Raw genomic sequence first — 25,181 nt, 5'->3', positions numbered from 1 at the left:
ACCTGATGGCCTCTGCAAGCACTGTCAACTTGTGGTTCTATAATCATTTCTTACTTTGGCCATTTAATTAGTAACTTTTTCTCTAAAGGTGAAGAAGATATATGTACAGTCTCGGCTGATTGGGTTGGCAGCGCCTACCCATTTTCCCCAATATGCGAACCTCCCTCTGAACATGATATTATTACTGGAAGAATGAGTAGGCACCGTCAGGCGACATCTGGCAACCCACTCCTCTCTCCCTGAGAGGGGTAAAAGTTCCCAGTAGCTCCCGGTCAATTATAGTGGATTATTTACCAAATTTTTTTGTCTGCATGGACTTGTGAGTTTGCTGTTATTTAGCCCCTAGTTAGTGCTTTTTTCTTAAAATGAGCTGCAATAAGCTCTTGTCAAGTGAGAAAATAAGTCATATAATCACTCTGCATAAGGTGGAAACTGCAACTAAGGATATAGCCTATGTTGTGGGCGTTAGTGAGCGAGCTGTACAGCAGTGGGTAAAAAAGTTCAAAGATGGCGGTTCAGAGGAACTACCTACACATGCGCCTCTCACCTATTGTCGATCTAAGATAAGTCCTTGGACACAGAAACTGATAAAGAGAGAGGTTGATAATAATCCCAGGATCACTGCCTGTATCCTCAAGGAAGAAAATCCTGATTTACTTGGGGAAGCGGGTGAAAGAACCATTCGTACCTGTGTTAGCCAGACTCGTGGATTTCGTGAACTTGCTGCCAGGCGTTGTCCCTTACTGACCCTTAGACAAAGGAAGAATAGGGTTGCTTTTTGTAAGAGACAGACTGAGTGGGAGGAGGACAGATGGAGGAGTGTTTTGTGGACTGATGAAGCCACATTTAGTGTGACACACAACAGGTCGGGAAAGGTTAAAAGGAGGGATGGCAGTAACCCACATGACGCCAAATTCGTGGAGCACACTGTAAAACACCCCCAGTATTTGATAGTATGGGGATGTTTTTCATTCTATGGTACGGGAAAACTTATCATATAAACTGCCTAAGAATCAATCAGTGAACAAGGAAAAGTATTTTGAACTCCTTGTTGATCATATGGAAGAATGTTTTGAGGTTACCCAAAGTGACTTTTTACAACAAGACGGTGCCCCTGCCCATACTGCAAAACTAACCAAGGAATACCTGGATTTTTGTGGCATCAATTATTTTAAAGACTGGCCAAATTCCCCAAACTTAAACCCCATAGAGAACTTGTGGGGGATCATGAAAGCCCAGTTACGCAACCGTGACGTGTCCTTCATCCCCAGGCTTAAGGTTGCACTATGGGACATCTGGGACAATCTTGACCCAGAATTGCTAAAGAAAATTGCCATTTCCATCCCACAGCTTCTCAAGCCTGTCATAAAAGCCAAAGGAGTCTCAACAAAATATTAGATAGTGGTAAATATTATATATTTTTTAAATTTTTTATTTACCTTTCAATTTTTTTTTCCTCACCGACCACCCAATCAGCCGAGACTGTACAGTTTCAGAGCAAGATCTCTCTCAACCAATTTTGTTTTTAATACTGTCACAAGGGATTAAAGAGGGATATATCGTAAAGATTTATTACTTCCGACATCTTTTGTATGTATAATAGCTTAATGACGCTGGATCATTTTTTATTTTTGCAAGGCATCTGCAACAATACTCTTTGCAAAAGGGACTATACAGCTTTCCAAAGGGATTCTACAATGGGAAAAATGCTACCTTATACCCCATGAGATACATACCACTCAAAAATGTCTTAGGATCAGGTTCAACACTAATAGTCCAGGCTTGCCAACATCTTGCCTGAGTCAACTAAGTCAGTTCTTTGAATTCTATGGCCCAATTACGATAAAGTCGCCACAAGGGGTTACCACTTACTAAGTCCTTTACTACAGTGATTTGGTCTTTGGCTGTATCGCTGTCTGCTTTTATTTTTCCTCTATTCGCTTTACTTTCTTCACTCTTTGGTCCAACTTCTTAACCTTGCTCCAATTTTTATTAATAATTTCAGAATAAATGTTTTGGCAAACCATGCTTGACACAATAACTATGGATCAGTGTTCTTATGCTCCTTTATTATAATTAAAATATCCAAAATTATTCCAAATCTTATATAAGGCAAAGTTCATCAAGAGGTCAGTCCTAAGGTGACAATACTGGAAGAATGAGGTGAGAATTATGAAAGTAACCCTGATCTTTTTTTAACCAAAATGAATTTGACAATTGGAATAGTTACAATTAGATAGCCTCTTTCTTATAAACCTATCCACAACATGGTGCTTAGGAGTTGGATGGATGTTACTTGACTAATATACATTTCATACTTACCCTGAAGGTCTTCTGGATCTGGTGGCTTTGTTGGTGGTCTTTCTGCAGCCTTTTCAATTTCATCTAGGGAAGAAGTAAGTAGGTGAACTTGACCAGCTGCTGAAGCCCAAGTAATTTGGAGAATTGAACGAACTACACTCATATCTGGAACAACCCCTGTTACCTATTGACGGGAAAACACAAGTATATTAGATATGGTACTTGTTAATGAATCATAGTGTTATTACTTGTTGGTCAACAATTGGGAAATTACTTCACTACTAGACCCTCAGTCTACAGCATGTATGACAAACTAAACCTATTCCCACTTTTAAAATATCCCTTGACATTATATAATGTACAATTCTGACAATCACTCTCTCATGTATCAATACTATATTCATGCACTGACAAGTCTCTATAACATATCTGTTTTATTATATTTAATTCACCCACCCACTGACCTAATTTATTCAAGTTCTCAGAGGACTGGCCAATTTTATAAAGCTCTTTCCACAGTACAGAATTTTGACTAAGAAATGATATCCTAGACTAACATCTACTTATGTGAAGTTCCACCTTCCACTTCATATACTCATACATAAAATTGACATCTGAATATTAACACACACTCGAAAACATTATACCTTAGTTTTACAAACTGGGCTTTGTCTTTTTTTGGGGATTTGCAACATAAGGAAATAGGGCAGGGTAAGGGAAAAGTAATCCAAAGTTGTTACTTGTGGAAAGCTCAAAAGACAGCAAAATTTAAATAGATGCTTTTGTTTCACTGAGTTAGTGTGGGTCTTGATTGAGCTGCAATAATAATGAAAAGTATCACATACACATCACAAAATAAATAAAAAATGTTTAAGATAACCAAGGTGCTCTGATGGTCCTCTTGTATAGTCTTACCAAAGTAAATAAGTAAAAATAACTCTAAATGGTATTCAATTTTCAAAGTAGAAAAAAAATTAGCTAATGGCACTGGCATTTTGCAGATAATTAAAAATAGTAAGTTAACCAGTTCAAATGCATAAAAAGGAATATTATTTTACCATTTAGCTCTTAATATGCACCACAGAAAATTCCTAGAAAAAAAATACAGAATCACTAAGGTTGATGTTATACCATATGCCAAAAGAAATTAACGCAATCATAATCACGGCCAAACTTCATTAACACCACAATAGTCACACCTCACAAAACAAAAATACTCAAGCAGATTATCTCTCCAACACTCTTAATACCCATACAGTAATTTAGTTGGGAACTGTTATATGACAGAAGAATATAGTGTAAGTTTGCCCATTTATTAAGATTTTACGCATGCCCTATTAACCCAATTTCTAAAAATGACTGGTCGTTAGTGTGTTAAATCTTGGTGAAAATTAATAACAATTAGTTTTACCAATTCACCACACATACATAAATCCCTGTGATCTTACAAAGTGAGCCCAGAGGCATGATGTGATAGTGACCTGGTCGTGAAGTGATTGAGCCAGACGAGAGGCTACGTTCCGCACCATACAATCAGAAGTAGGATTTGGTATGTGATGAAGGGCCTCTTGGAGAACTAAGGCTTGAGTGTGAGTAGATGTTGCCAAACCAGTACTGCCTGCAGGGTAAAGAATGAAAAATTAAATAAAATAATTTCACTTTTCAAAAACTATTTCAAACCATGGGTACCGCATTATGTCAATGAAACTCTTCCCATTGGTTCAAGAGTAAAATGCATTTGCAATTGTGGTCCATATTTCACATGGTTACTAAAGGCATAGTCACAAAAAATTAAAGGTAAATATGCCACAAATGTAAACATTCCTTACTAATGGTTTTTGCCAAAGGATTTACATAGTACACACCTTGTGTAGTTTTGTCTTTACTAAAGTTAATAATCCTCTATTCTTATCACACTATTTGAAACCCTTGCAAAATTAGTGAGCAGTTGGTTTTCTCCCTTTTTTTTAAATGAGTTCCCAGTAACCTACTCATTTTCTCCAGTAAGAATAATCAACAAAGTTAATGAAGTCATTATGAGTAAAAAGCAATGATAATGTAGCTAAACTAGCAGGGTTTACAGATTGATAATAATGATTTGCCAGGCAGTCCCCAAAACTTACAATGAAAACAATTTTATTAATGTACACAAAATATCTTAAGCATGCAGTAACACATACCTGCTGGAGATGAGTTACCATCCGTTCCACCACTATTGGTATTGGTGGCTGTGGTCCCAGTTGAGGTAACAGCTCCAGCTACAACACCAACAATGGCATAGCCAACTGTCACAAATGCCAGTTTTGCCAATTTCAATACAACCAAAAAAGCAGATCTGAAACAAGTAAAATAAAGAAATAGACAAAAAGTATTTGTTTCATTTCATACACCTTTGGGACAATCATGCACAGCAAACAAGACACTTGCTAGTCACTGAGAACAGCAAAATGAATGCCTCATATGAAATGCCATACAAAAAATGTTCATACAATAAGTTTCATCATACAAACCCAATAATCCTCCATAAACTCATTCTGTGCATATGGCTTTCCAGTTACATCGACTAGAATAACACACAACTTCAAAGGCACATACAGTATGGGTTCCACCTTGTATTAATGAAATCTTCCTCAAGGCATGAACCAAGCAGGATGAAGGGTTGCAAATCTCCGACAGTATAATCAGAGAATACATGATAGCATGCCTTTTTAGACTTGCAAATCTTTGACAGTATAATCAGAGAATACGAGATAGCATGACGTTTTAGACTTATCATAGAAATGGCCTACCTGATCACAACCAGTGAAAACGTGACAACCAATGGTAGCTTCTGCGTGATCAGGCCCAAGTGCCTCATGTACTTTATGAATACAGTAAACCACCACGTAATCCCCCCCCACGTGCATAGCTAAAATCCAAAAAAACTTAGAACTGCCTATTTTGATAGTTCAAACACACACAAAAACACTAAAAATGCTTATACAGGTATTATCCTACTTAAGATGGGGTTAGGTTCCAAAAACCCCATCGTTTGTTGGAAAAACCGTATCCCGAATATAGCCTAGCCTACACTAGTGTATTCAGTACCACATGAACACATATATGGTATCCTAGCCTTCACTATAAAGTATACTCTATGCATACATGGTATAGTAATTATTAATATCAGCTAATTCTGGAGGTTCATGCAGAGTGACTTATGATAATTCAGTACAAAAAGAAATTGAATAACAAACAAGAATTAGCTTAGCCTACACTATGGTATATTGTATACATATACGGTAGCCTAGCCTACATTATACTGTACTCTATATTCACATGAAATCGTACTGTACAAACATCAACATTATGAATATGCATCTTTTCCCTGGATCATTTAAAATGTTATGCTTTAATTCACTGTATCCAATAATATTGTATATATTATGTTGCTTTTGTATTATAAATTGCGATCATAGCGATCAATGTTTTGGTTTGGAAATTGATTAGGCAGTAAGTTTATTTCGCTGTATTTAACTCAGTTCAGGGCGCTTTTGTTGCTTCTTCGTTATACGAAGTGTTTCTAAGTCAAAATATAACTTGAATACATCTCATTGTAAAATTTATTTAGCTATTTTTTCATTAATATAAGACATTGGCCGTTTAAAGGCATGTTTGTTTTGTGTAAAAAAAAAAAAAATCAAGATTCCATTTGCTATTTTCACTTGATTTCAGCATAATACAAGCTTTACATATCTATTGTTTATAGGCATAAAAATAGTAGTAATATGTTTTCTTTCTGCCCAGCAGTTTTGAGTACAATACTTTCTCTCCAATTTTAATTGTGGTCGAGTTTCATCCATGTTGCTGACGCACAATAAGTTATAGTCATTAGCAGCTTGAACATTGTTTTCTCAGCTTCAGCTACAATTTTGCAGCTTAAATTTACCAGTGTATTTCCTTGCCAATCTTTTATCCATACCGAATAAGGGTATAATGTACAACAAGATCAGTCCTATTCTATTTAACGTTATTTGTACTATAACTAAGGCAATTGTTTACTACCGTACGATGGTTGAAATACATGCAAAACGGCTGTTGTTATCCAATTTGGTTATAAGCAGAACAACAGTTTCCCATTCTGTTGCTTATGACTGTACACATTTACGCAAGAGTATAATGTTACTAACAATACTTTTATCATTCTCTTTTTTAACTAGTAAATGGTATAAAGAGATGGAGGAAAAGAAGTTGGTCTATTGTAATTTGGTCTCTCTTGATGCCTGATTGTAAGCTGTTGCCTGCGCCCGAGCGAAATTTAAAATTATTTTATAAACACTGTCGTATCAGTATTAATTGCTCACCCCGCTGCAAAATCGAATGATCAAAACTCAAGCACTACCTGTGTACCCGAGTATTTTAATAGTTTTATCACAAAAAGTGCATTTAGTCATGAAAATGACATGAAAATTAATTAGTGAATATTTCTCAGTGAGAAATACCGCGAATGGGCGAATTTTCAGTGAATAATGCGTATGTGTTCCATAGAGAAATCTGCAAATAGGTGAGTCGGCGAATCATGAGACTGCAAATACGGGGGGTTTACTGTACTGATATCGCGAATGTTTGCAGAAGTGCCTGTTCTAAATGTTGTGTTGGTACAAAGTTTAGAATAAAAGTGAATCAACAGTAGAAACACATCTGTATCAGGTGACAGAACGACAAGTTCTGTGAAAGGATCTACATCAGTATTATGTTTTGCCTGCATCCAGATTATCAGCTGCTTCTTGGTTAAGGGTACGCAAACGATCAGATTACTCTGGTATATTGGAGGCACATTTTGTATCATACACAACAACATATCTCTTGTTGTGGTCAGCTAAAGCTTTAGTACAGAAATCAGCCAAATAAGCAGTCAAATCTGCTTTTGTTTGATGATGTGACAAGAGGGTTTTCATTTTAACCCCTACCAGTGCTGTAGAATCTTTCACAGCACAACGAACAGATTTTCCATTTATACATTAGTCTCTGGTGCACTCTTTTAATGATCCTTCTTTGTACTGATCAAATACTCGTCGTACTTCACCAAATGCAAAAGCTTTCAACATGTACTTAGCTTGTGAAGACTGATTTAAGGTCTGCACACATCTTAATGTCACTGCTAATATTGATTTTATATTCAAGACAGCCATACCATCAATGATTATGACTTGTTTCATAGAGTGAGTTGAGTTAAGTTTATCTGTACCTTAGTCCCTTGAGCACTTTCCTCAATAAGATGCATCAGCTTGCTTTTGTCTGCGCTGGAATAAGGCTTACCATCACTGCTGAATAGTGAGCATGGAATGACTGGAGAACTCATACTCTCCAATCAATTTTGCCAAGTCCAGTTCTGGTCTTTTCTGTGAGATGACTAGAATACTTTGCACTAATGATCTATCTTCTTTTAAGACTAAAACAGTCCCTTTTACTTTGGTCTTGCATGTTCTGAACACATGAGTCAAAGTGAGGAGTTTCCTCTTTTTCATTCTATCCCAAACATTCTTGACTCCAAATATTCGCTCTTCCATGAATTGATTGTGCATATCATACCCAATCTGCACTTGACTCAAAATATCTTCTTTAGCTCTTTATCCCAAGACTGTTTTGGTCTTCATGTTGTAAACTCTGATTCAAAAAAAAAAATACATCATTAGCTTCTAGTTTATCATTCAGTTTAGAAACATTGTTGAAGATTCACCTGTTCACTGTACTGGTCAGCTGGTAAAGCAAGGAAAGAAGAATGTCATTTTACAATCCTATTTAAAGCTGTTTTTTCAACCATAAATTCAAGAACAAAATTGTGAGGAACTCAAGAACCATAAAAAATATAGCCATAGTTCCTTTGTTTAAAAAATGATCTCTCTCTCTCTCTGTGTGTGTGTGTGTGTGTGTGTGTGTGTGTGTGTGTGTGTGTGTGTGTGTGTGTGTGTGTGTGTGTGTGTGTGTGTGTGTGTGTGTGTGTGTGTGTGTGTGTGTGTGTGTGTGTGTGTGTGTGTGTGTGTGTGTGTGTGTGTGTGTGTGTGTTCCTCCAAGTGATCATGAAATGGCAAATTGTTTGGGAGAGGCACTGAGATATGTAAAGGGACTCCAAGAGGTGGGAGAGACATCAGATTCCTGGCCAGAAGAATCTAGCAAGTCAACAAAGATGGATAGCAGTGGGTTTGGGTTGGGGGAGGGGGAGTGTTGGAAAACACATGGAGGTTAGATTTATGGAGACGGACTAAGTGAAGCCACCACTGACTATGAATTTGACATTTCTGACTCACCTCATTGATATCTCAGCATGTTGTGAGGATTAAGAATAAAGAACATGCATTTTGGTGTTTAATAATTTGATATGAACTCGGTAAAATTTTGTTCTCGGAATAATAAATGTCCAATTCATTGCAAAAATGCTTTGCTAATTAGATTTTTGGTGTTGTGAAAAGTTAAGTATACCTTAGTTTAACCAGACCACTGAGCTGATTAACAGCTCTCCTAGGACTGGCCCAAAGGATTAGACTTATTTTATGTGGCTAAGAACCAACTGGTTACCTAGCAACGGGACCTACAGCTTACTGTGGAATCCGAACCACATTATAACGAGAAATGAATTTCCATGTTGTGAAGCATGCAATGATGTTCTCACAGATAAAACTAATAACACAGTGCAGTACTTGATTGAGAAATAAGGGGGATCTAATTCACTCATCAGATGATGTTGCAGTATGCCAGTGAAGTGAAAATATGGTCCAAAAGTTAGTATCTATTTCTTAGAATTATGATATAAGCCTAAGAAAAGTATTTTCTCAATACTTTTTATCCAGTGTTAAAATACCATATCAGCAAACAGGTTTTTTAAATATAGCAGAATATATGTATGACAAGTGAAATGCTAAAAATTCATGTATTTTGCTTATTAAAGCCACTTCAGAAAAGTATTTACAGGTACAATATTCTTAAGCTGCAAAACAGTTTTTGGCAACACTGATTGCTCAAAACAAAATGCAGTCGACAGGCATATGCAAAGCTTATAGAGTCGACCCTCGTTAAATCGGAACCCATCAATCCAGATATTGGATAAGACGGAAACCGAAGAGGGTCAGCCAGTCTAAAATACGTAATGTTTGTCCACGATTTAAGATAGTTACTATTCCTCCACTCATCGTGTACCGTTTTCCTTTTTATTTACCAACGGTAAATAAAAAAATTTTCATTTATATTTTTATTTTATATATACTGTTCTGTATTTATACTGTACTAAAATGAAATGCTTTCAACTTGTAAACAATTTAACTTGTGCACAGTACATACTGTCATTAAGAAACGCTACTGTCTGGAAGAGTAGGAAGTACTGTAGCCAATCACTGAGCATTAACAGTTTTACCTATCCACTGCCTGACTGGTAGCTACAGTACAATTGTAGTGGTAACTAGGAATTCTGAATATTCTAAGTATCAATTAAAATAATGAGAGAGAGAGTGTGTGTGTGTGTGTGTGTTACATAAACAGGGAGAGTACAATCGTTGAAGGAATGACGATCGAAGCAAAGGTGTCGTGAATATGTAGCCAAACATTGGTGCGGCACTGGCAAAAGTTAATCATATTGAAATTGTTAAACAACCTCACCTGTGAAGCTTAAGCTATGCAAATCAAGCCGGAAATCATTTCTGGTGACGTAATTAGTTCCACCTACTAAGGAGGAGTTAATTATTCTGACTACACCAGAGGAAGTCTTTAGATAACTTCACCCAATTAAGTGTCAACAAATGTGGGGCAGAAACAAGATCCCGCCTACTGAGAGTTGGACAATCAACTTCCAAAAATCCTTAAGAAGTCTAATTCTGAGGGGGAGCAGCAGATAAGAAAAGAGAAGTAAAGACAGCAGAGAAGAGAGAAGGAGCAGTTAAGCACAAGGAAGAAGAAGCAATCTTCTTAAATGAATAGCAGATATAAACAGAAGAATAATAAATACATGAACATTACACAATGCTTTGTAGGAAAGAAAATACATGACAAAGGTAAGCTTTACAGAGAGACTATGTAGCGTAATTATAACCTCGAGAGATTAAAAAGAAGAATTTTGTTTTAAAGGTACGGTATGTCAATGCAGTGTTAGTAAATCTTCTGAAGAGAAGAAAAAAAAAAAAAAAAAAAAAAAAAAAAATTGTTCCTGAAGAATCTCTGAACCAACAATTTTGCACTCAAAGTAATAAAAAGGAATTCATTCTATTCTTCATGTATCAGTAAAATAAGTACACTATTAAAAACTACGTATTGTATTCAAAACACACACACTTAAGTCATCGTTACGTCGCCATCAGCTTCTCTGAGCAAAATGTTCTTTCTCAGACAAAATACAGCTAAAACCTGACTGGCTGGCTGGTTGCCATGGAGACCTACTAGCCAATGATAGCCCTCTACTTTTGTTCTGTTTATAGACATACCGTGATGGCAATAAGTTTGAACGTTGCCATGATCATGGTTATTTGGCTGCTTCATGAAAACAAGAATTCAACAATAATTTTAACTTTAAATACAGCAATATGAAAAATCCCACAACAGTCTGTCATGATGATGCGTTATAACTTGCGAATCCTATTCCCACACTGTCCTCAGATTTACGACTGCAAACTGATGACACACTATAGTGACAATAAAGAACAACCCTCTCCAAGATCGATATGATGAAATGTATTTTATGGTCTAACTTATCGTTAAAATTCACAAATTGGATTACAATTATTTTGATCATGTATATTTTTGCATCTTATGGAATGTTTTTGTTGAAGACAAAATGTGTTAGTGAACTTATGGTCTTAATTGTCCCACTATTTTATTTCTGATGATCTAAATTATCTCACATTCATTTAACAGTATATTAATATAAAATAATAAACTATAATGAATAACTAAAATGAAAAAACATGAAGAAAGGGAAAAAATGTTTTTGCCGCAATAGTGATGTTTGATTATGACCCTGACCCCACAGTTCCGAAATCGGAAAAATTCCAAAAAACAAAACACATCTGGCCCCGAGGGTTTCGGGTAAAGGATTGTGTACCTGTAATCTAAATTTCGTTATCTTACTTTTCATTTTAGACTCCACTCCTTTTTACTTACCAATTATGCATTCATGTCGTGGCCTAGGCATCTACATATGAGGCTGAATTCTTTAATTTTTATAATGTTTTCTTCTTCATTTTTCATCTTTTACCATGAGCTTTAATTCAAACGTTTCTACATTGGTTTATTAATCGTACTCTTCATAAAAATAATGAAATACAGTATACAGGCAGTCCGCGGTTTACGACGTTCCGAGATTACGACGCTTTTCAAATATATTCATCAAAAATTATTTCCTGGTTTACGACGCATGTTCCGGGGTTAAGACAAGTTGTACGCTGATCCAACAGAAGAAATATGGCTCCAAAATGGCAGAACACTAAAAATTTGGAGGCTTTTCTTATGAAAAACTCAATAAAAATGCAGTTTACATTGTTTTCAATACACCCAAAGAATTAAAAGTAAGGTTTTCTTAGGATTTTTTACAATTTTCGATGATTTTTTGTTTACAACGCGGCGTAAAATCGGAACCCCCATCGTAAACCTGGGGACTGCCTGTATTTATAGGTATATATATAGATATCGCAGTTAAACAGGACTATCGGCTAAGATGGACACCCTGGCCCCCCATTAGTAATGTTAATTTTAACTATCTGTTGACACACAACATACCTATGCATGCATATATTCTTATTTATAAATTATGAGAACTTTGTTTTTGCGCAAGTTGACTAATTGTCTGTGATTTATTGTGCTGACTAAACACCTGGAGCCCGTAGTACTTATATACAAATGTTTTCAGGACAAACAGCTACTGTTAATATTGTAATTGTTATGTAAGAAATCTGCCTGAAGGAAGGTTGCTGTGTTTCCCTTATTTGTAGTTTAGTCTCAGTTTCTATAAAGAAGGTAGTATGTGGAATTGGTGGTTGTTTATGTTTAAGCCTGTGTTTTACTTTCTGCTGTATCTTTATTGCACTTTAAACCAAATATAAATAATGTACATGTTCAGAAGAGTTGTGTATCTTCCTTGAAAGAAAACAAATAGAAGGAAGGAAAGACAATAACAAGAAATGATGGAGCTCATTTATTCCCTTAAGCTCCAATGCACATTTCCATTGTACCTTTATTGCACTTTAAATTGAAAATAAACAATGTACATGGCTCAGAAAGAAAGAAAACAATAAACAATGAGTTAATTTATATTTCCACAAGCGCCAATGCTTTTCGAAGGTCTTTTAGGCCATCTTTCTGGGAGCCTTCGCTGACTGACCCGGCCTCACGGATTTGTGAAGGGTTTGTATGGTTAGGGAATCCCCATAATCTAACCTACGCTGTGGTCAGTGTGGGGGTTCTCCATCAGCTTGATGTAGTAGTGTAAGACCTCTATCTTCTTGTAGTTTGTGGGTCATGGTGTGTCACAACCGTCACCATCTGTTGAAACTTCGACAAGAGAGACTGTACTTTTCCGCAGGTTGTGGTATAGTTTTATGTATTCTTTCTAAGTCATATACAATAGTGATGAGTATTATGTAGAAGAAGGATATGTTTTGTTGTGTTGGTATTTAGTTGTGAAAAGCACTGTGTTTGGCAGTTTTGTGTTTTTAATTGTAAGTATACGTGTAATAGTGCTCAAGTACCGGTCATCAGCTGTTGTTGGTTCGGTTGTTAGTCGAATACTCGGTGTCAGTTGACAACGGTCGTGAAGGAAGGGCTCATGATTCAGCCACAGTTTTCGGTGCCTTCAAATCTACCTAAGTATTCCTTTTCATCCTAAAGTTCATTTAAGGAGATTTCCTTTAGAGAGATATGCATATCTAAATCTAAGAACAATTTCTTGGAGTGTGCTTTGGATGAGGGTTACGAAGTAGAGATTGTGCTCACGCCAATCCCAGTCTCAATTCAGCCTAAGAATATCAAATGTGCCATTTGAACAATCAGTAAGTTTGTGCCATTTATGTCTTGGATAACATACACAGCGCAATATGGTTTTGACTGCAAGTCAAAATAATCTAGTTGACGTAAACTGGGTGTCATAGCATAAAATTTAGGCTACAATTAGGTTAGTACATTTCAAACTGTTTAGGCTATATGATCACTGTACAGTAGGAAATGCTATACTTATTCTGAAAGTCAGAATAAATTGGTGCCTTGACCAGGATCGCAGTGATTGGTTGTTGTAGCAATGATCTGTATACTTAGCGTTTATGAAACTTTACAGACTATTGACATTTGGTGATAAAGATAAAGCTTGGTAGGCTGATGGTGGTGGCCATTTTATAATTAGCTATGTGTTAGCCTGAAATGGATAAATAGTAGGATTAACTTGGTCAATCATCGACTGGCCTAACTGAAGCCTAATCTCTGATAATAACTTGGTGGGAATTTTAACCTTCTTTTCTATTATGAGGGTATTGGTTTTTGGATAACATGGCTACAAGCTATCCAGAAGTATTCTGCATAAAGCGGAAGGTTGCTGTGGTAGGACATTCTAATAAAACATTTAAGTCATTTTTATGACAGGATGCTGTAGTACAAATGACGTGAGACTAAAGCAGCCCCTGTATTTTTGCACTTTTTGAAAATCATGGGCAGTGTATGATAACTTCCTGGACCCTGTACTAGTGACCAGATTGACAGCATTTGCCCCCGATATCATTATCCTGTACATCGGTGGAAACGATATTGATGCAAATGATGACGATCCAGAATTGGTAAGCAAGGTCAAAAATAAGATTTTAGGGCTAGTAGAGAGACTGGAAAGTATTAATAATTGTGAGGTTTTGGTGGTTAGTCTAAATTCGTTCACTCCTAGAAACATCCCTAAGGATAGATATCGAGCATGAAAAGATCTACTAAACCAATTATTGAAAAGAAACTGAGAAATAACTTTTATTTTCAATCAGTTGGTAGAAAGAGACTTTGCCAGTGATAAACAGCATTTCCAATATGATAGTTATAAGACGCTGGCGAGTCATTTATGTGAAGCCACAGATTCATATGCTTTCAGTCAGGATTGGTAAATTACCAGGTTGTACTCTTGCCAACCCAGAAATTAGGTTAAGTTACATTAGAGGAATGATGGTTGACACATTTGCACTTCATAATTTGTTTATTTTTTCCTTCTTTGTAAATTGTAAGGTAATGAAGAGAGGAAATGTTAATATAAAATTATTTTTTTTAAGGTTATGGTAAGTTTTGACATACTTAAGTGAAACTTAATTTGAAATAAAACCCTATGTTGTACACAGTATATAATTGTGTAGTTAAGGGCACATATATAATACAACTGGTAGTGATCTACCATTGATTTATTTGAAGAGGTGTGGCCAACTTCTAAATATTATATTTGCTAGTGCAGTATATACATTCTTTTTTTGGAGCTGGTAGTTTGTACACCTTTTCAGTATTAAGAATTTATATATTCTGGTGTTGGTAAATTATAGGCTAAGATGTCTGACATGAATGAATTAAAGAGGAGATGGGGGGTTTTAAGTCTGTGACAACTAACTGGTCAAAAAAGGTTGAAACCACTAATGATTCTGGTGATTTCATTAGTATTTCTTCGTTGAGAGACTCCTTGAAGGAATATTTGCAGAAAATCCAGGAATTGGATAATGAAATATTGGATCAAACGGATCCTGGAGAACAACCTGACCAAAATAATGAATCAAACTGAATATAGCCTAAAGGTAGGCACTGAAATTCATAGACTAAACTCCTACATCACGAGTCTTCTAGCTGCAAGGGGTGAACCTGGTGCACTGATATTGCCTGTTAAAGCTAGTGTAAAGTTACCTAAATTAGACCCCAAACATTTTGATGATGTATAGGAATAGAATTTAATTTGGGAACTTTATGAAGTATCAGTACACCAACGTACTGATTTTGAGAAAATACAGAAGTTTTCTTATTTGAAGGACCTATTAAAAGGTGAGGCTCTGGAACTGATATCTGGTTTTAAATTAGAAGGTGATAAACATTTGCAAGCAGTGAACTTGTTAAAAGAAACCTATGGCAAAAAAGATATCAAGTTGTGGCATAGTTAGAAAACTTTTCCAAACTGAGACTCCCTAGGCAGATGCAGAATCACTACAAGGTTTCAGAGCGCAATTTGAATGCTGCATAAGATCATTGGAAATTGAATAGTTGGAATTGAGTGAATTGTGTACCATCTTGTTCTACACCAAACTACCCAGTAGTGTAACTGAAACAATAAAACGAAAGTGTGGAGAAGATTGGCTTAAATTTGACACTTTTAAAAAATATCTTGCAGAAGAAATACAAAACTTGGGGGCTTTTCCACAGACTGAATCAGTAAAAGCTAATACATTAACAACAGTATCTGCTTTCACAGTAGAACAAGGGCAATCAGTGAGACAAAAAAAAAAAATATTGGTAAAGCCTAAAGAAAATACAAGCAAAGCCAAGGTAAACCAGGTTAGAGGATGTGCAATCTGCAGAGGCAATCATAGATAGAACGTCTTAGGACTCTGGGCTGTGTTTCATATGCGCATCCAATAAAATTTTCAGTTCCGACTGTGACAGGCAAGGTTGTAACAGCGGCTGAACTGTTAAACATCATAGTGTTGTATGTGATTGAAACCAACCAAATAACTCTAAGGTAGGTGGATTACAAGTTGGAACACATCACACTGACAAATACAGGACAGGGAAATAGGACGACTAGGAAGTCTATCTTATCTATAGCCACAATAACCCTAAAGGGTAAAAGAGGTCACATTGTGCAAAAGAGGGGGTTGTTGGGCACCTCTGCTAAGAGATCATTTATAAAGAAATCTGCTCTTGAAGGACTCCACTAAAAGAGCAAGGGAGTAGAAAATATATCATTGAGAGGTTACTTGACTTCTATACCAGTTAAGGAGTATGAAATGGTGAACATTGCTGTGCCTCACCGGGTAGATTAACAACAAAAATAAACGCCGACTCCTTTAGCTCTTCACACGTTTTAAAATTGTCTGTCGGTGCTGAGTGGAACTGACAAAATTTTAACGTTCGGTCGTCGACTACAAAAAGTTTTTTAAATATTCGCAGAAAAATAGTTATAGGCCTATTTTAACAAAGATTTTAAATCATGCGCCTTGAGGGATGCTGGGAGTTCATGGATCACACTGTTGTTTTGTTTACAAGCGTTAACCATTTTTGAAAAATAATTTCTTTCTTCGCAATACAGAGCATCAGCTGAAATCTCAGAAATTCTTTCGTCACTTTGTTGTAATTTTTGCACCATTTTATATTATTCGTTACATAAAGTTTTATATATGAAAATGTGCACAATTTCATGTAGAATACAACAAAAAAATAATTCATGGTTGTAGCTTTTATCACTTTTGAAATATTTTCATATAAATTACGATAAGTGCTAAAATTTCAACCTTCGGTCAACTTTGACTTGACCAAAATGGTACAAAACACGCAATTGTAAGCTAAAACTCTTACATTCTAGTAATATTCAATCATTTAACTTCATTTTGCAACAAATTAGAAGTCTCTAGCACAATATTTCGATTTATGGTGAATTTTTGAAAAAACTTTTTCCTTATGTCCGCGCGTGGTAACTCGGCCGAAAGTCTCGGAAATTCTTTTGTCACTTTGTCATAATTTTTGCACCGTTTTATATTAGTCGTTACATAAAGTTTTATATATGAAAATGTGCGCAATTTCATGTAGAATACAACAAAAAACAACCCATGGCTGTAGCTTTTATCAGTTTTGAAATATTTTCATATCACGATAAGTGCCAAAATTTCAACCTTCGGTCAACTTTGACTCTACCGAAATGGTCGAAAAACGCAATTGTAAGCTATAATTCTTACATTCTAGTAATATTCAATCATTTACCTTCATTTTGCAACAAATTGGAAGTCTCTAGCACAATATTTCGATTTATGGTGAATTTTTGAAAAAACTTTTTCCTTACATCCACACGCGGTAACTCGGCCGAACATCTCAGAAATTCTTTCATTACTTTGTCGTAATGTTTGCACCGTTTTATATTAGTCGTTACAAAGTTTTATATGTGAAAATGTGCTCAATTTCACGTAGAATACAACAAAAAATAACTCATGGTTGTTGCTTTTATCAGATTTGAAATATTTTCATATAAATCACGATAAGTGCCAAAATTTCAACCTTCGTAACTTTGACTCGAAAAAATGGTCTAAAAACGCAATTGTAAGCTAAAACTCTTACATTCTAGTAACATTCAATCATTTACCTTCATTTTGCAACAAACAGGAAGTCTCTAGCACAATATTTTGATTTATGGTGAATTTTTAAAAACTTTTTCCTTACGAAAAAGGTAACTGCTGAAAATCTCAGAACTTCTTTAGTCACCTTGTCGTAATTTTTGCACCATTTTATATTAGGCCTTACATAAAGTTTTATACATGAAAATGTGCGCAATATCATGTAGAATACAACAAAAAATAACTCATGGTTGTAGCTTTTATGTTTTGAAATATTTTCATATAAATCACGATAAATAGAAAAAATTCAACCTTCGGTCAACTTAACTCGACCAAAATGGTAAAAAAATGCAATTGTAAGCTAAAACACTTACAGTCTAGTAATATTCAATCAATCACCTTCATTTTGCAACAAACAGGAAGTCTCTAACACAATATTTTGATTTATGGTGAATTTTAGAAAAAAACTTGTTTTTACGTCCTGCTCTTTACGAATTCATGAATCATTTTGTGATAATATTTTCTCTGTGTTGCTCTGATCGTTTTACAATTTGTTATATATCAAAATCATTGCAATTTACTGTACAATACAATAATAAATAACTCATTATCTTTAACCGTTTTGCTCACAGCACGATTTGTATACAATTATATATAAAATTTTTTTTGGGGCTGTCATATATTCCAATATTTATATTTTTTTTTTTTCATTTCTGATGGTTGCATACTAAACTTCAGGCAATGACAAAAAAAGGCGCCAAACATGAACTCTTAATCTTAAAAACTAAGCGTGCTGTGATTTAAAAAATAAAATTGTTTTCCACTTCGGCACTAACTCCCAAACGCCGCCGGCATAAGACAGACACTTTTGTAAATAGAGGCTCGGCGTTTAAGGGTTAATAAATATGGATTATATAGTGGTAGACGAGCTACCAGAATATATACAGGCAGTCCTCGGTTATTGGCGGAGGTTCCGTTCAGGGGGTGCGATGATAACCGAAAATCGCCACTAACCAAAAATCGGCGATTTCTGGCGCTTTTTTGGTGATTTTCGGGCTTATCGGCGACAAAAAGTGCCGATTTCGGTTATCGTCGCCTCTGTTAGGTATGTATTGGCGCCAATACCCAATTATCGGCGCAGTGAGCAGAAATCAGAGATATTCGGCGCTAGACAAACGCCATGAAACCGGATCGCCATTAACTGAGCCCGCCGTTAACCGGGGACTGCTGTACAAAGAAATTCAACATTAAAAAGACCATAAGGTTGTTGTGTAGAACGAAAATCAGCTTGGCTGATAAAGGTTTTGATCTACCCGTAGAGAAACAAGTGCCTACAGAACGGTTAATAGGGGTTGACAACGTGTACAGTAAACCCCCTTATTCGTGGTCTCAATATTCAAGGACTCAGGTATTCGTGGATTTCTCTGTGGAATGCATGTACAAATTATATGCGGAATATTTGCCCATTCGCAGTAATTTTCACTGAGAAATATTTACTAATTATTGTATTATCATATTTTCATGACTAAATGCACTGTTTGTGATAAAACTATTAAAATACTCAGCCATACGCATTTTTTTATTTTATTTTATTTTTTTTGTTTATCAAAATAGGCAGTTCTAAGTGTTTTCAGAGGGGTTTAAGTATTCGCAGATTTTAGCTATTCACGGTGTGTGTGTGTGTGTGTGTGTGTGTGTGTGTGTGTGTTGCAGTACGCATCCCCGCGAATACGGGGGGTTTACTGTACAGCATTTTACATCCAGGGTTTAGGAAACTTTAAAATTTAGTGTTACCACCAACCATATTTGGTTAAGTAGTAACCAGAACCTGTAGTTCTCCTCCCATCAAGGAAGACTCATGTTTCCATTTTAAAACTGGCAGTGGAAACCAATGACATAACTATGGCTGACAGGGCTACTCATTTAAAGGATCCAAGGAAAGATCTTGAAACTTTATGGAGTTTAGATCATTTAGGCACTGACTGCAATGAAATAACGGAACAGGAACGGAAAGTATTGGAGAACTTTGAGAATACTGTAACCTATTCTGAAATTAACAAACAGTATGCTGTGGCATTGCCTTGGAAAGGCAATAAAAGGAGATTAACTTCCAACTTCGTATTGGCTTTGAACAGATTAAAGCAACAGCGCGTGAAGTTTTGGAAGGACACTCAGTGTCTAGAACACTACCAGAAATTCCTGAAGGATCAGGAGGATGATAAAAGATTCATTGTGAGAGTGGAATATTTTAAAACTGAGGAAGACTCATTTCTTGTCACATCATGGTGTTAAAAAGGACAGTGCAACAACCCCTACTGGATAGTATTTGACTGTTCGGTCAGACAGGGGAAAAGTGGGTTAAGCTTGAACGCCTGTTGTGGACAGGACCACATACAACAGCTGACCTGCTCAAAGTTCTGCTGCAGTTTAAAACAAAATCGTTTGCCTGTATTACTGACATAGAGAAAGCATGTTTAATGGCGCAACTTAGGGAAGAAGATAGAAACTATACTAGATTTTTATGGCTGGAAGATCCAACAGACCCTAACAGTAAATTGTTGGTGTATAGGCTTCGAGTTGTTTTATTTGGAGCTACATGCTCTCCCCTTCTGCTGATTGCAACAATTAAGAAACACCTATCTGTAATAGAAGGTGAATTGAAAGAATAAAAAGAGGACTGTATGTAGATAACTTGCAGTTCACCAGCAATGATGATGAACTGGTAAATTTTTTCTTTGAAGCAAATAAGGTATTTGTGCAAACACATTTATATCTGAAGGAATGGACGAGTAATAATGACTCATTGCAAACTATTTCTAGAGCATATGGGATTAATGCCAGAGAACAAACAACTCACAAGGTCTTAGGTCTGAACTGGGACAGAGAGAAAGATACCCTGACATTACATCCTACTAAGATAAATAAGTCCAGTCAGACTAAGAAAGAAGTGTTAAGAACTGTTGCACAGATTTACGATCCATTGGGAGTACTTCTACCTGTTACTATTAGGGCAAGGATATACCTGGAGAATTTGTGGAAGCAACAAATGGATTGGGATGAACAACTCCTAGACCCACTGAAGAAACAATGGATTGAGTTATCCAAAGACTTGGAAAAATATCTTGAAATTTCCTTTCCTAAGAATACTAGCCTAGGAGAGGAGGGACTCCTTACACATATTCTGCAATGCCAGTGAGTTAGCATATAGTGTTGTAGCCTATACAGTTAACAAAAACTCTTATTTAATGGTGCTAAAGGCAAGAGTAGTGCCCATTAAAGAAATAACTGTTCCAAATTTTACTTGATGGCATTGTTGCTAACAGCAAGAATGGCCAAATTTATTAAGGAATCCTTTGAGAAGAATGAGTTTGTTGAAAGTTTGTTGAACTGTTCATTTGGTCAGACAGTAAAGCCGCCCTAAGTTGGCTATTATTAAAAAGCTTTCTCCCTGTATTTGTGAAAACAGAGTGCAGGAAATAAAGGCGGTCTTGTCCTATGCGCCTATGGATGGTGATCCCAGTGACTGGTTGACACATGGAAAAAGGACATAAATGATCTTGGATAGTTCTTCCTGGTGGGAGGGACCCCCTTGGTTAAAAATTTCCTCTTGGCCAATAGACAGGTCATGGGTTGGTGGATCACTTGTGTAGGGTAGGGAAGAGAACATTTTGGTCACTACTTTAGGGGACAACCTGAATGGTGATACTCATTTGCTGAAATGGGAAAGATTCAGCAAGGTTAAAAAGGTCTATAGGACCACAGCGTGGATCCTACAGTGTTTAATAACTGTAGGAGTTCAACCAATATGAAGAGGTATGATGAACTGACCTTGGAAGAACTCCAAGAGGCAAGGGATAAGACTGTTGCCCTCATGCAAAAGGAATTTTCCCAAGAGGAATACGAGAGTTTGATGAAGGGGTAAGAAAACCAAAACTAGCTCTCATACACCAGTTGAATCTTTACCTGGACAATGGGGTAATAAGGTGTAAGGGTAGACTAGAGTATGCACAGTTACTCGAAGCTGTTAAGTTTCCTATACTGCTGCCAAAGAGTTGCTATGTTACTCGGGTACTCATTAAAGAACATCATGATGGGTGCAAATGCAACTGTGGCAAGTGGCGTCTGGCAGGAGTTCTAGATCCCACAGATAAGGCGACTAACTAAGAGTATACTACACCACTGTGTTATTTGCAGAGAATGCAGGGGAGGCTGTATAGGCCCAATATAGTTCTTCCATTACCCAAGTTCAGGGTGCAATGTAGGCAACCTTTTAATACCACAGGCGTGGACTACACAGGCGCATTATGGGTTAAGGGAAAAGGACAGAGCCCTAAGAAGGCTTATATTTTATTAACGTGCCCAGTAACCAGAGGCATACAGGTGGAACCAGTTGATAATCAGTCCTGTGACTCTTTCCTCATGAGTTTTAGTAAGTTCTGAAGAGATTTCCCAGCACTCACGTTGAGTGACAACGCTACCACGTTTGTAGTGGCATCAGAATATCTTAATACCACGTCGGAGAATTCCAGGGTAAAAGAACATCTGTTAGATATAAAGTGTAACTGGAAGTTTATTCCAGCGAGAGCACCGTGGTTTGGTACTATATGGGAAAAACTGATAGGACTTCTGAAGTCATGACTAAAAAAGATCGTAGGCCAAGCCTTACTCAGTTTTAAAGAACTGAACTGTATACTGGTAAAACTAGAAGGAAGTATCAATGATAAACCATTAAGTTACATGCCCCGGGGTTTGAATCAATTAGAAGTTTTAACCCCTAACCATTTGATTATTGGAAGAAAGCTTAAGTCCTTCCCAAGAGTAGTAGTAAATTGGGAAGAGATCTCTGGTGATCCTACCTATGGACGGAGGGAGTTCACCGAGAAAAGATTCCTGTATGTGTCCAGGTTGTGTGGAACCATGTGGAAAAGATGGGAGAGGGAGTATTTAACAACATTAAGATAGACCCATCGAGTAGGAAAGATGCATGGCTCTTGGCCCAGGATAGGGAAGTAGTCCTCATTCATGAAGGTGGGCCAAGGAGCAAGTGGAAGTTGAGCCAAGTGATCGAGTTACATGTGGGGTGAGACAAGGTCCCAAGAGTGGCTACTATAAGAACGGCCCATACCCAGCTCATGAGACCTGTAATTAAGTTATACCCTTTAGAGCTGTGGCAGGAGATAAGGGAAATTAATCCTGCGGCAGAACACATTCAGTCAAGCACCCGCCCGAGCAGGACTGCTCAAATAGCTGCAGAAGCCAGAGAGGCACTGATAAGAACAGGACTATTGTAAATGATGCAGGCATAAGTTTTTCTTGTGGGGGAGTATGTCAAAGCATTGACAGGAGAGATTGTACTTTTCTGCAGTTGTGGTATAGTTTTATGTATTCTTTCTAAATCTACGTGAAGTGGAAATGCATATTATGAAGAAGAAGGATATGTTTTGTTGCGTTTGTATTTAGACATGAAAAGTATTGTGTTAGGCTGCTTCATGTTTTTAATTGTAAGTATACGTGTAATAGTGCTCTTGTCAGTTCGGCTGTCAGTCAAACGTTCAGTGACGGTCGGCAACAGTCGTATAAGTAGTCTCGTTACAGCTTTGGTGCAGTGTAGCTGTGCCTAGGAAGGACTCAGGATGCAGCCATACTTGTCGGCACCTTCAAATCCACTTAAGTATTCCTTTTTATCTTAAAGTTCATTTAGGGAGACTTACTTTACACAGATATGCATATCTAAATGCAAGAACAATTTCTTGGAGTGTGCTTTGGATTAGGGTTAGGAAGTAGAGATTGTACTCATGCCAATCCCAGTCTCAATTCAGCCTAAGAATATCGAATGTGCCATTTGAACTAACAGTAAGTTTGTGCCATTTATGTCTTAGATGATATACACAATGCAATATGGTTTTGATTGTGAGTTAGAATAACATTATTGAAGTAACCTGGGTGTCGTAGCATAAAACTTTGGCTACAATAAGGTTAGTACATTTCAAACCGTTTAGGCTATACGGTCACTTTACAATTTGAAATGCTATACTTAATCTGAACAAGTTGTTTTCATGGGCTGCTTCCTCAATCTCACTAGCAGCAACTATCTCGTTGTCAGACATCAGCTGGAAGCCAGGATCATCAAGATCATCCAGTTACTCTCTTAAGTCATCCTTGGAAACATTGTTGCCTCACCTATTGATGTTGGGTATGAGGCACTTGGGCCTGATCATGCAGAAGCTATCATTGGTTTTCACATTTTTACTGGTTGTGATTAGATGGGCTGTTTCTACAGGAAGTCTAAAAAGGTATGCTATCACGTATTCTCTGATTATACTGTTGAAGATATGCAACCCCTTCTTCCTGGTTGGTTCATGCCTTGAGAAAGATATCATTAATCAAAATTGTGCCATGTTTGACAAATTCATTCTTCAGCTGTACTGCAAGTCACAACCCGATGCAGTTACTTACATTCCTCTCCTTCGATACCATCTCTTCAGTAAATACCAGAAGAGTGCTGAAGGACTCCCACCAGCTGTCATTATGTCACCTATATCTTGAAACAAACTCTTGAGCCCACACTTTGCTTACTAGAACCTACTTAGTAAGGATGATAACCTCATCTGATGGTACACTGATGGCAAATACCACAGACAATGTTCCAGCTCCAACTTCTCTAACTAAGTTCACAATGTGCAGCTGTACCACCAATTGTAGTACCAACAGATGCAAAATGAAGGAAGCAAAACTTGGTTTGTACTGATGTTTGTAAATGTGAAGTGTGTGAAAATGAGGAACAGGTTCAATATATGGACAAAGAGACCATTTTCATGGTGATGATGATTACTAACATACTAATATCATTTGGACTATATCTTTGCACAACCAATATGATACTTTCCATAGAGACAGTTGTTTTTCAGACTATAACATATGTACAAAGCTAACAGGAAACTTATTTAATCCATTACTACTCCTCAGAGTTAGACTTGAAAAGGCTAATTTTTTTGGACCTTTATGTAATTACCCTTTATTCAAAAAAGTTATATGACCATTTTTTCAAGCAATATAAGTAATTTAGTCATTTTGAAGGTTGCTAATGAATGTTAAATGTCAAATTTGTTGGTACAGATTCAGTAACAATAAAATATCAAGCTAAATTTCCTTGCAGAATCATTGTATTCAGAGCATATTTCCTATCAATTAGGATATTAGATAAATAAAATTGCTCTTTATTTGAAAACTGCTCATTTCTGACCCATTGTTTCTATATGAAAAATATATAACATGACCATATTTGGTTACATCAAAATTATGGAATATGGGGCTCTGGGAACAAATTTGTAATTGGTGCCAAATTTGGTAAAAGTTGTCGAAAAAATGCCAACAACTAATTTTGTACTCGATGTCGAAATTGATTGAATCAATAAAAACTCACTTTAGACAACTCGATCACATGAAATGACAGTTGTCCCCTTACTAAAAGGGTAAGAGTTAAACACAGCAACTCTGATCATCACATTTGCTGATCAGCATCATGCATACCGAATGTGAAAAACAGAAAAGGGTCAAAGGGAAAAGATAAGACAGCTGGTCATAGCCATGTCCTCCAGCAGAGGC

General features: G+C 36.6%; 1 protein-coding gene across 1 annotated transcript in view; it reads right to left on the bottom strand.

Annotated features, from left to right (window-relative positions):
• Positions 1 to 25,181, bottom strand: part of LOC136833478 (ubiquitin carboxyl-terminal hydrolase 9X-like) — a 525,953-nt gene that overhangs the window by 310,412 nt on the left and 190,360 nt on the right. The window contains 3 exon segments of the mRNA XM_067095694.1: positions 2,323 to 2,485; positions 3,750 to 3,919; positions 4,482 to 4,636. Coding sequence (XP_066951795.1) covers positions 2,323 to 2,485; positions 3,750 to 3,919; positions 4,482 to 4,636 — 488 coding nt within the window.

Source organism: Macrobrachium rosenbergii, chromosome 51, assembly GCF_040412425.1.
Source record: "Macrobrachium rosenbergii isolate ZJJX-2024 chromosome 51, ASM4041242v1, whole genome shotgun sequence".
In the NCBI taxonomy this organism is placed as follows: Eukaryota; Metazoa; Arthropoda; class Malacostraca; order Decapoda; family Palaemonidae; genus Macrobrachium; species Macrobrachium rosenbergii.
Note: the sequence above shows the minus strand (reverse complement) of the source record. Positions and strands in the feature narration are given on the sequence as shown.